Genomic DNA, 11,301 nt, shown 5'->3' with positions numbered 1-11,301 from the left:
ATACCAAATAACATATAGAACTTGTATGTATAAATGTGGTCCCATTCCCTCAGTGCTTCCTGGCCCAAAGCAAAGGCATTTTGTGATTAGTCATTTTTATAACTTGGGCAATTACTTTTTAATCAAAGATCTTTGAAAGCTTTCTGTCTGTGGATAAATCTTGTCTTGGTGACACAGGGTTTTTTTTCTTTAATTATGTTTGGGGGATTAAAATCTTGCTATTTTGGAAACAGCAGTTCAGACCAATGAAGCTGACAATCCACACTGTAAAACTCAATTTCCATGCTAGGTGCCATGCAAATAATCAGATTCTTAAAAAGGAAGAGCTGCTCAGTTTTATAGCTGGGAGCTGCGATCCACTATGACTTCCAGTCTTCTGTAAATATTATCTTAAGCATGCCTACAAATCATACCTGTCAGAATTCTTTTTTCATGTATTACATTAGTTTTACTGCTGACTTGGTGATTTGTTTTTTAAAATTATCATGGAGCATTAAGCAGGATTCTGGAGTGTGAATACTGGCCAAGAGATGCATTTACTTCATACCATTTAGCAAGGTTAGGGAACATTATTTTTGTGTAGGCATCTTCAGTGATTTTTCTTCTTAGTATGTTCCTTACCAAAATAATATTTTTAATTCTGTGCTTCAGCAGGGACAGTTAATTTCTCTGACAAAAGAAAGGGCATTTGCTTTTTGACACCTCACTTCAATTCATTACTTCACATTTAATTTAAAAGGTCCTCCCTATATATTTTATCAAGCATGTAAGCATTGCTATGACTTTTATTCCAGTTGTTAACTTTAGGCTTCATGCTACTCGTTACTACAGCAGTTAAAATATATTGTTGCTTTAGCATTACTTGCATCTTGCATGACACATCCCTTACCTTGATCATGAAATGCAACGATCTGCTTAATGTAGCTGCTTATGATCTTCCTTACAGTTATAGTCAGCACATGAAGGTGATAAGTAAAATCAATTGACTCCTTGTCCTGCCCTCCTCCCCTATTTATTTTATTTTATTTTCTTCATCAGGACAACACATATCACTGTACTCCTCAGACGACACTTAGAACTTTAGAGTTTATTTATAGAATTGAACCAAACTAGAAAAAAAATACAACCAAACAAAAAACCAAACCTGAGTGCTGTTGTTGAATTCTGTATCCCCACCCAATTTTACAACATAAGAAGATCCATCCACTTACTTATCTATCATTTTTCTCTGATTAAAAACTTGTTGGAAGCATTTGGGACATAGAAAGCTTCTGCAAATTCTTTCTCCTGAGTTGTTTGTTTGTTTTTTTTGTTTTGGTTTTTTATTGTGTGTACTTTTGTGGTTTTGGAAGACATATGTACAAATAATTAAATGTAGCAGTAGACTTCAGCTAGAGACTAAGGCACCTACTTTCTGGTGTTTGTACATAGGTGTTCACGTGAGTGCTAGGTGCCTACGCTTCACTTATGATCATTGTGGATCTAGTCAATGCCTTGTTTTCACTGCTTCAATATCCAAAGCTCTTCACAGCCTACCCTTCTCTGTTGTCACATCCTTGTCATTTCGTACTCAGTAGTCAAGGTTACCTCATGCCTCCTACCTCCACCTGACGCTTAACATTTTGAAACAAGCACCTGCTCAATTTCCCCTCATGTTGGTGTTTCCTTGTAGATGTTTAGCCATGCTGAACTTGAGTCGATGATTAAAAATTAATCCCTCAGCCCTCTTATTGACCTTATGCGACCTCATTGTCGTTCTCTGTATGTGTTGCTTGGTACTCATCTTTGCTGTGAAGCCTACAGAAACACAATAGTAGCTCTTGTATTGAGACTACTGTTCACTGTGCTTTCCAACACCATCTTGCTGTCTCCATGTGCTAATGTATTTTCTTTTAGTTATTACTTTTAAAGCAGGCAATCTGTTTTTTGCTGTGCTTGTACAGCACCTACTACAATAACATTGCAGCCCAGAATTAGGATTTATGGGCATTGCAGTGAATACAAATAGCTTTAGCAGAATATCAGGCTTACTCAGTTGTGCAAGTTTGTCCTCTATTATTGGCATAATAAAGGGAGCTAACTTACTCCTGTGTTGTGATCAAGCAATATCATATTTAAACCCCTTCTGTTTCCTGCCTGAATAGTTCTGAGTTAAATCTCTACCTTATCCTTTCAGTGCAGCCATTGAACCCTGTGTAAATGTTTCTGCATCACATCTATTTTTTAATGTCAGGGCAGATTTTTTTTTCTGAAATATTTGAGGTGCCTTTGATCTGTGACATGATGTTTGAAAAACTTCACTTGGTTTCTACTTTTCAGGAATTCTTTCAATTCTCTCCTGTTAAGCCCTGGGAACAGTCACTTCCCAGTGATGGGCCTGGAGTGGAATAGGTCACCCTTTGTACCTAGCGCATTGCTACTGGTTGCTGTCACTTGTGTGCTCAGAGTTGCTGCATTATCAGCAAATTTAATTATTCCATCCTCAAAACCAGTTTTGCCTTGGAACTCCAGGTGCTGCAGAATACCAGCTTTTTAATGGTGTGATAGTGAGAGTTTGTGATACAGTGAGGAGAGTTAATTGTGATGTAGAACATTTGAACATAAACATATTCCTTGCTTTCAGTGTGATTGTGTTGTAAGGATGGATTTAAAAAGTTTATAACTTTCTGCTGAGTGGTTTGCTAAAGAACTTGGGGAAATGTTCTGGGATTGGCTGGGATGGAATTAATTTTCACAGGAAGCTGGGAGGGGACAGAGCCAGGACAACTGACCAAACTAGCCAAAGGGATATTTGATACTATCATGCTCAGTATATAACTAGGGGAGCAGGCCAGAGGAGGAAATTGCTGCTCAGGAGGAGGCCGGGCATTGGCAGGTGGTGAGTGATTGCATTGTGTATTCCTTACTTGTATATTCTTTTATTGTTGTTATTGTTTACCTCTTCCTTTTGCTTTTCTGTTAAATTGTTTTTGTTGCAAAACACGTTTGTTGTTTGTTGTTTTTCTGATTCTCCTCCCCATCCTGCCAGTGGGGCAGGAGTGAGCAACCAGCTGTATGGTACTTAGTTGTCAACTGGGGCTAAACCACAACAGGACAGTAGGGTCTTTGTACTCTGCCGGATTGTGCCTGGGTCTAGGAGACAAGTACTTGCACTTCTGCTGTTTCTGCCTCAGCCCTGTACTCTACACATGTCGAGTCTTTCTGCACCTCCCTCATTCATGGAAATAGCTATGTCTTCACAAATGGAGAAAGGTGACAGGCAGGTTCAAGGGGGTTACAGGCATGTTTGTGCTACTGTTTTAGCAACCTATGATGCTTTTGAGGGCCTTAATATTCTCACCCACATGATTCTACTGCATAAGCATCTCATGCCACTCTGAGAACAACCTACAAATTGAGGGACTGCAGTCAGCCTCACCTGCGATGATTCACTGCCTGTAAATGTGGTGCTTCCCTAGATGGAAACTGGTCGTCACAGCTCCATCACATTGTGTTGTAAGCTGCTAGAAACTGCTTTCACAACTGATTTACAGATGCCTTCATTACAGATATATGATATCTCAAGTGTTTTCACTGATGTTGGAAAAGTTTGGCACACTTCTCAGGGTGTATCTTATATGCCAAAAATTTCAAGAAGCAATACGATTATGAGTATTATTCAACTTGTAAGTACACTTACTAGGTGTAACTGTCCATCACTCCCAAAAGATAAATTACAGTATACATTTGTGGGTAGATGATGTTGGGGTGAAGGAGAGCTGGCTCTATTGAAGGGACCTTCTCTGCCTCTGTCAGCAGTCATTGATCCTGTCCTAATGTGTGTACATGTGTAGTATAGAACGCAGGAGTGGCTAGTGTGTATGAGAAAGAAGGGGAAGAGTGACCAAAAAACGCTAGAGTCATAACAAAGAATCTTGAGTCAAAGTTCTGTCTTGGCAAAATCTTGATTGTGACAAGGTATATGCAGCTGTGAGCTTCTTATAGGAGCAATAGTCTTGCAGATTAATTTTCTGTTGGAAGATATACATTACACTAAGCAGTGCTATTTTAATGATAAGATCAATCTTCAATAGCTAAATCTTCAATGGCTAAACAACATGCAGACAATATTCTCTTTCAGACAGTTATAAGCAAGGCCTGATGGCCAGAGCACACTCTAATGAAAGAATTCCCCAGATCCTCTCTAGTTTGCCTTAAATCCTCCAAAAACAAATGGGCTGGTTTAGGGCTTCCTTCAAGAGAAGGTGCTGTTGAAGAGTACTTACTGTGTTGTCAGTTTTTGAAAGGGGAAATGAGTAAGAAGGCTGTGTGCCTGGAGTCTAAAGGAAGAGGAAGCATTGGGCTAGAATTGAGTGTGTTTGGATTTGTTTCTCAGATCTGCTGTGTGCTTCCTGAGACTAATCATTTAAATCTTAAATCTCTGTTTCTGAAAATCATAGATGTTATTTCCTGTCCATTGTAGTTTATATTTGCAGTGAATACCTTTGTAGGCAAGGACTGTCTCTGCTCTTTTTGTCTGTGATATCTAATACAGGACACAGTGAGGTCCTGACCTCTTTTGTGACGTTTATGTACAAAGTGATACAAATGATGGCTAATGCAATGGAAAAGTTTAAAATATTCATGCTGTGTTGATGAGACTGTGGTGTGTCAACACACAGCATCATTTTCCTGAGCCCTACTTGTTGAAAGTGCGTAAAACGAACTTTCTCTAAGCACAAATAAGGTAGAAAAACATCTTTGTTTTAATTGTTTCTGGAACCGTGCTTTGTTCAGTAAAGACAACCCTGGATGACTTGTCTGTGGGCAGAGACCAGCTTGGTGGCAGAACTGATTCTGTTAGTCCAAAATCATGTTTCTTCTTCTGTATAAGATAGGTCTATCCACTCTTACCCACAGACTCCCTCCTCATGTGCTCATGCAACTGTGGGTATGGGCAACAGTGCTACAGGCTCTGTGCTTGGTGATCCACACCATAGTTACAGGTGGCTGGTAGATCAGAGCATCTGCTCACCTGCGGTGTCTGAGGTGGCAATTCAGTTTGGGTAGTTAAAGCTCTGTGCAAACAAACGTGTCCTTTTATTTAACATCAAGACTGGTGTGTGGCCCCATTTCTGAGCACAAGCAGATGGGGCAGCAACATTCTCCCTTTCTAGCTGCCTTTTACCTCATTTATCCCAGTGCAGACAGAAGAGAAGTGGGCTGATAAATGAGGAGTTTTAAGGTGAATGGACTTGGTTTCTCTATGTCAAAGTCTGGCAGTGATCATAGGACCGATCACCATAAGGCCAACTGTAACAACTAAGCAAGTTATACGTGGGAACTAGTATTTTGTATGACGTATGCTCTGACCTTTAAAAGGCATGGTTAGCAGGTGGTGCTAAGACTTCAGAGAGATAACAAATGAGGAGGTAAGGGTTTTCAGAAAGTGACTCTCTTGTGTGGTAGAGAGTATATGAACTACAGGAGACAGAAAAGCAAAGTCTCAAGTTGATAATTACAAATTATTTGAAGCTGAAATATCTGGGCTGGCCAAAACGTTTTGATTTTTTTTTTCCCCAAATATAATACTTCCTGAGTGTTGCCTGTCTTGTCAGTAATTGCAGGTGAGGACTTGTGAATATGGCCCGACTTCTTTGCAATTGGTGGATCAAACTAGAATTGTGATGGCTGGTAACATCTCTAGGTTCAAATTTGTTGCATTTTCACCAACTTGAAACTGTGGTCATTTGTCTGTGAGCTGTAATGTTCCATACACTTTGAAGCTTCCCCCTCCTTGAAGACTATTTCCAATCTAACAGTGGCGAATACAGCAAATTTATACCAGCTGCTGACACGCAGTGTTATGCTCATATATCTGCAAGGCCAGGGAGTGGTGCAGAACACGTCTAGAGGCTTTGCCTGATCAGTGGTGAGAACCCAATGCCAGCCACTTCTATAAAAGCTGGGCTCTTGCCTTTAAAATATGTATATGTGTGCTTAATGGGAGGCTTATCCATATCTCTAAAATCCGTTTGTGCCAATGATCCAGTCAGTCATTAAACCCATTAGCATGGCTTAGCTTCTTAATTTTGTCTCCTGACATTCATTTTTCCATTTTTTTCTTAAGATCAATGTTGGATTAATTGGCAGGCATGTGGGAAAGCATCCTTAATGGTATGATGGTCCTTAGAAGTAGCCATGTCCCATGTCACAGAATGATTGTCCTGGTTGTTTCCAGTTTTCTTATACAGTGACAAGATGACAAGTAGGAGAAATAGCCGTGATGATGACACCAAAGTCTCACTTACAGGGCTGGTTATTTTCATCGGTTAAATATTGACGTCTTAGAGAGGATTTGTAATTGTTTAAAAATTGAAGGTAACGTACAGTTATGTTCAGTTTAGTGGGATGATTCACTGTATGGATAACAGTGGTTCCTGAAACTTTGGATATGGCTTCTGAGCCTTTGAGCATGTGGTGTTGCGTTAGCCAGTTCTGAAATGATCCAAGAATGATGTGGTGCTATTTGCGTATGGTTCTCAACAAAAAGGAGAATAATATTAAAGAGCTTACATGGTTATTTCTGAATTTATGTATTTCTCTTATAGTCCCGTTAGTACAATCTGTACACCTAGGGAGATTCATTTGTTTCAAATTTGGTGCTTTAACCACTAAATCATCACCTCCAGCTGGCACTGAAATAAAGTGATTTGCATCATCTACATCAGCAGGGAAGTGTCACCTTTGTTAAAAAAAGAACCACCGACACACAGACTTAATTATCTATTCAGAGTGCAAGCTAGCAGCTCAAATGTAGTGATTTTTCTCCAAAACCAAACCAGATATTTAAAGAGGCATGATTGAAATCACAGTTCTCTGAAAAAGTAACTTCTAAAGATAGCTATAACTGATCTTTAAAAAAATAAAAGGCTTGCTTCTGTGTTTTATATTGTGTATATTTTATATAATTGACTTGACTGCTTATCTGTTGCCAGTTTTCTCCTATCTTTGTCACATGGCTGCTAACAATTTGCTCCTTTATTAAAAAGATGGTTTTGTTTCAAAGCCACAGATGTTTGCAGGTAGACTCAGACTTCTGGTCTTTGAGCCTGACTAATGTGCTGTGATAAACCTGCTCTCTTTCCATAGAAACACTGAGTAATTTAGATTTAGATTTTAGATTAAAAGCTGTCATTTCAAATACTTTTCCTTTTTGTCACTCAAGCCACTAGTTTGAAATTTTGTATTGAACCCTTTTAAAAAGATGCTGTTATGTCAAATAATAGCACTGGAAAATGCATCTAATAAAATGCTGTTGAATAGTTTATTTTAACAATTTAGTGCATGGCACATCATTAATAATAAGTGTAGTTGCAGTTTAGATCCACAGAAAAAACTGTTATTTTTGTGTAGGATGTTTGAAGTCCCTGTGCTGGAGAGTCAGGAACACAGAAGCTGTGCAGCCCACTTGCTGCTGCTGGGGCTGTCCCTGAGCAGCCCTGGCCGCAGGGCCAGACCCCAGCCCGCCCTGGCATTGAGGGGCTGTTACATCCATCGCTCTCGCCGTGCTCTGGTAGCGCTCGTGGGACTCCTTCCCAGCACAGCTTTCTGGAAAGGCTGGCGGGACTATCCACACACGTCCAGCCGGAGGCCAGACTCTAACGTGAGAAGTCTCTTTGATGGGTGTTTCATTCTCGGCGGAAATTTCGATATTGCCCCTGTTAACAAGCGCCGAGTGAGACGTGTCAGTGTTGCCCGGCCGGATGGTCCCTGTGCAGCCCTGGAGCCCTTTGCCGCCGCCCAGCCCCACCGCTGCCGCCCCGGCGCCCTTTATTTCTACCCGGAGCTGCTGCTCCTCTTCGCCTGCTGCATCCCAGGTGGTGCTGGAGGAGGAGGAGAAGCTGCTGGTTTATTCAGTCAGTGATGCTCGGATTGTGGGCGGGAGCAACTCTTTTTTTTTTTTTTTTTTCCCTCTTTCGCCTCTCCTTGTCCTTCCTCTTCTCTCCCGCACCTCGACTTTGCTGTCTCTGCACTGCAGATCCCCGCTAGCCAGTTCAGCCGCTGCCGCGCCTCCCGGTCCGGGCCCCCCACCCCGCCATGCACCCCGCCCCGCCGCCCTAGGACGAGCTTTCGGGCACCGCTGGCAGCGAGGGGCCGGGGCTGCCATGCGGCAGGACCGGCTGACGGGCTCGCTGCGGCGCGGCGGGCGATGCCTGAAGCGGCAGAGCTCGGGCGGCGGCGTGGGCACCATCCTCAGCAACGTCCTCAAGAAGCGCAGCTGCATCTCCCGGACGGCGCCGCGCCTGCTCTGCACCTTGGAGCCAGGTAACCCGCTCCCCGCGGCGGGGCGGCGACGCGGCGGCTGCAATCCCGTAAGCGGCTTAGCCGGGGCGGGGGAGCGCCGGGGCCCGGGCCGCTGCCTCCCCGCGGGGGCTGCTCGGCGAGGAGGACGCGGCCGGAGGGCGATGAGGGCCGCGGGTAGGCGCGGCGGGAGGGGGGGACGCGCCCCGGGGGCGGTGGCCGGCGGCCGGCACCGGCCCGAGGGAAATGGCCGCGGTGCGCCGGCCGGCGCTGCGGCGCGATTCAGCCTGCCTGAGGAGCCGTGGCCGCGGCCTGAGGCGCGGCGGCGGAGGTGCCGCCCGGGCTGGGCCGGCCTCGGGAAGGGGAGCGGGGCCTCCGAGGCCGCCCGGGCTTGGGCAGCCGGCGGAGGCACCAGCGGCGGGGGCAGCGGAGCCAGGCTGGCCCCGGGCAGGGGGCCGGAGGCGTCCGCGGGTCCTGCGCAGGAGCAGCGCGCTGCCCCTTCTCCGCGGGGCTCCCACCGCTCTCCCCAGCCGGCGGATCGCGGCTCCGCTCCTCCTCAGCTCTCCCGGCTCCTTTCCCCGCTCCTTCCCAAGGCGTCGCCGCCTCCCAGCGCTTTTGTGCCGTTTGCCCGTGCCCGGTACCTGCTGTCTCTCTCCCTTCTTCCCCCCGGGCCGCGTCCCCGCCGCTTTCCGCCGGCCTCTCCCAGTCACCACCGAGCCGCCAGGGCCCTGCGGTCTCCCCTCAGACTCGCCACACCTTTACAGCTATATTTGCTAACTCCTGACGTGCCAGAGCCCCCTCCTGCTGCCCGGCCTTTGTCTGCGGTAGGGTGTTGTCTAAATTGGTAACCATGCCTTTCCTCAGGGGAAAGGCATCAGCTCTGCAGCTGTTTTTTTCTGGATCCTGCTTCAGTACCAAAACCCTGTAAGGGCCAGGTGGTCAGCCAGCAATGTGCATTTTCTCCAGGGAAGTGGGGTCTCAGCACTGGTGGGTCATCATTACTGAATGCTAGATTCTAGTTGTCTGACATCCGAATTTTGCATCATTTGTTTTTTATGAAGTCTTGGAAATTTAAATTCAATTTGCAGTGTCAGAGCTGTCACTTGCAGGTAAAACACTGTTGATCTTTGCCTAATCCTAGGCATTACAAAATGCACAAGCCTGAGCTGTACTAAACGAGAGCACAAAGCATAGAAACACTTAAGATTCAGTTTCCCATTGTACTAGTTGTGTGTGTGTCAGGCACACAGTGACTGCTTCTGTGTTTGAGGTGAGTTTCGGGTGCTGTTATTGATAAGGTCTCAGATATATTCACATATAGGTTTATGAGATTGCTGTTATTAGGGACATTTCCTGACTCGTTATTCTCATGCACCCTAGCTCCTGCAGGAGTCTTCTAATACCCCAGATAATGATGTTATCTGGATAATGACATTCTTTTATTTATACTTCCACAAAGCCCGGGGGAGATGATCAGAGTCATAACCACAAATGCCATAGTCTTAAAGCTAGGAAATCCTGCTGAACTGGGGTTTTCATATTGATCATATGTAAGTAAATAATGCCACTCAGGATGCGTGCTTTCATACAGTGATGGAGATGGGGCACCTAAGGTTTTATTAGTGTCTGTATCAGATGTCTGTTCATATTGTGGAGTTTCTGTAAACTGCAGATTTTAGATGTGTTTTGATACATCCCAATGAGCTCTGGCTCTTGACAAAAGTGATGTCATGCAGAGTTACTCAGAATGTTACTTTTATTTCTCTTTTTACAAACAAAACCCCACATTTAGAGATAAATTACAGGGCGAGGCTAAGGATCTTCCTGAACCACAAGCAGCAATAAGGTGGTAGTTTATGTTGCCATTTTTTCCCCTAAGTTTGGACTCCCACTGCACATGAATCTACTTTAGGCCTTTTTCCTTGTTTGGTTTCCATAAAATATTTATTGACTTTCCGTGGGAGAGCTTTCAACAGCTGCTTTTAAGTACAGCCAAGAACCTACAGTGATGTGCTGTGTAAGTTTGAAGCTGTAGCTCATATACATACATCAGAACAGGTCATCTTCCTATGCTTTTTCTGAAGAAATCCCAGACTTTGGCCCATCATTTTGTTTAATGTTGGTGAAGAGTGGGGATTTGGTGCCTTCACCCAGGTACTTTGGCTGACCACAACATTTTTTCTCCCCTTGTTTGGCTCATGATGTGGTCCTGTGCTACGGTTTGGTCATGTGGTGCAAGTCTACTAGGGTTTGGGAATCCTAGGGGTATCGTTCTCCCTGTTACAGCCTTTTGTTGTCGGGAGTCGTAGTGTATTTTACATGGGAAAGCTAACGGTGCTAGTTGTTGTGTTGTAGTTTTGTTTTGGTTTGATTTTTCTCCCTTAAACAGCCTTTTTTGCAGTGCTTTCAGGTGACCTGGTTGCAAGGGCATTGAACTTGCCATATTGCAGCATTCTGCTGCTCTTCAGAAATTGGGCTGGTGCCAAACAACTGTACCTTTTTAGAGCTAATTCATATGTGTTCCCAACACATTCCTGCATACATGGATTAATATGTTTTTTTAAGCATGAAGCATCAGTTGAAAGTTTATGACGTAGAGGTAATAGTTAGTATGTCAACTGACACTATAGCCAGGCTGCCTTGATGTAAAAGGGCTGAGTTGTAGTGACAGCGCTTACAGTCCCCAAGAGCAGGAACTAGGCTGTCCATGCAGAGGAGCTGGAAAGAAAAATTCCCCCCAGATGTCTTTTATGCAAGAGCAGGTGTTTACATAATGGAGAGGAATGTGGCCCAGAGATAGAGGATGGACAAAAAGGAGAAAATACAGTGAAAATGGGTATAGAAGGTCTGTGGTAGGATTGGATGGGTGTGGGATGCTGAGTGGGGAAGAAGGTACTGGGGAATCCAAGTTAGTTTGTGGGGAAAATCAACTGAATACAGAATTAAAGGGAGTTGCTGGTAACACGTAGCACATGATGAAAGTGTAAGGGAGAAAAGATGGTACGTGGGAGGAGGCCC

At 44.4% G+C, this 11,301-nt stretch overlaps 1 protein-coding gene across 2 annotated transcripts in view; it reads left to right on the top strand.

The window, feature by feature from the left end:
• Window positions 1-7,658: 7,658 nt before the first annotated feature.
• Window positions 7,659-11,301, top strand: part of TBC1D30 (TBC1 domain family member 30) — a 30,927-nt gene continuing 27,284 nt past the window's right edge. Inside the window, exon 1 of one of the 2 annotated variants that reach the window (XM_065048574.1) lies at window positions 7,659-8,307. In XM_065048574.1, coding sequence (XP_064904646.1) covers window positions 7,746-8,307 — 562 coding nt within the window. In that variant the 5' untranslated portion in view covers window positions 7,659-7,745. The remainder of the gene's footprint in view (window positions 8,308-11,301) is intronic. The other variant, XM_065048576.1, reaches the window with a different exon arrangement.

This window comes from Columba livia, chromosome 1 (genome assembly GCF_036013475.1).
Source record: "Columba livia isolate bColLiv1 breed racing homer chromosome 1, bColLiv1.pat.W.v2, whole genome shotgun sequence".
NCBI classification, from domain to species: Eukaryota; Metazoa; Chordata; class Aves; order Columbiformes; family Columbidae; genus Columba; species Columba livia.
The sequence above is the reverse complement of the archived record's forward strand: the minus strand, read 5'-3'. Positions and strand labels throughout refer to the sequence as shown.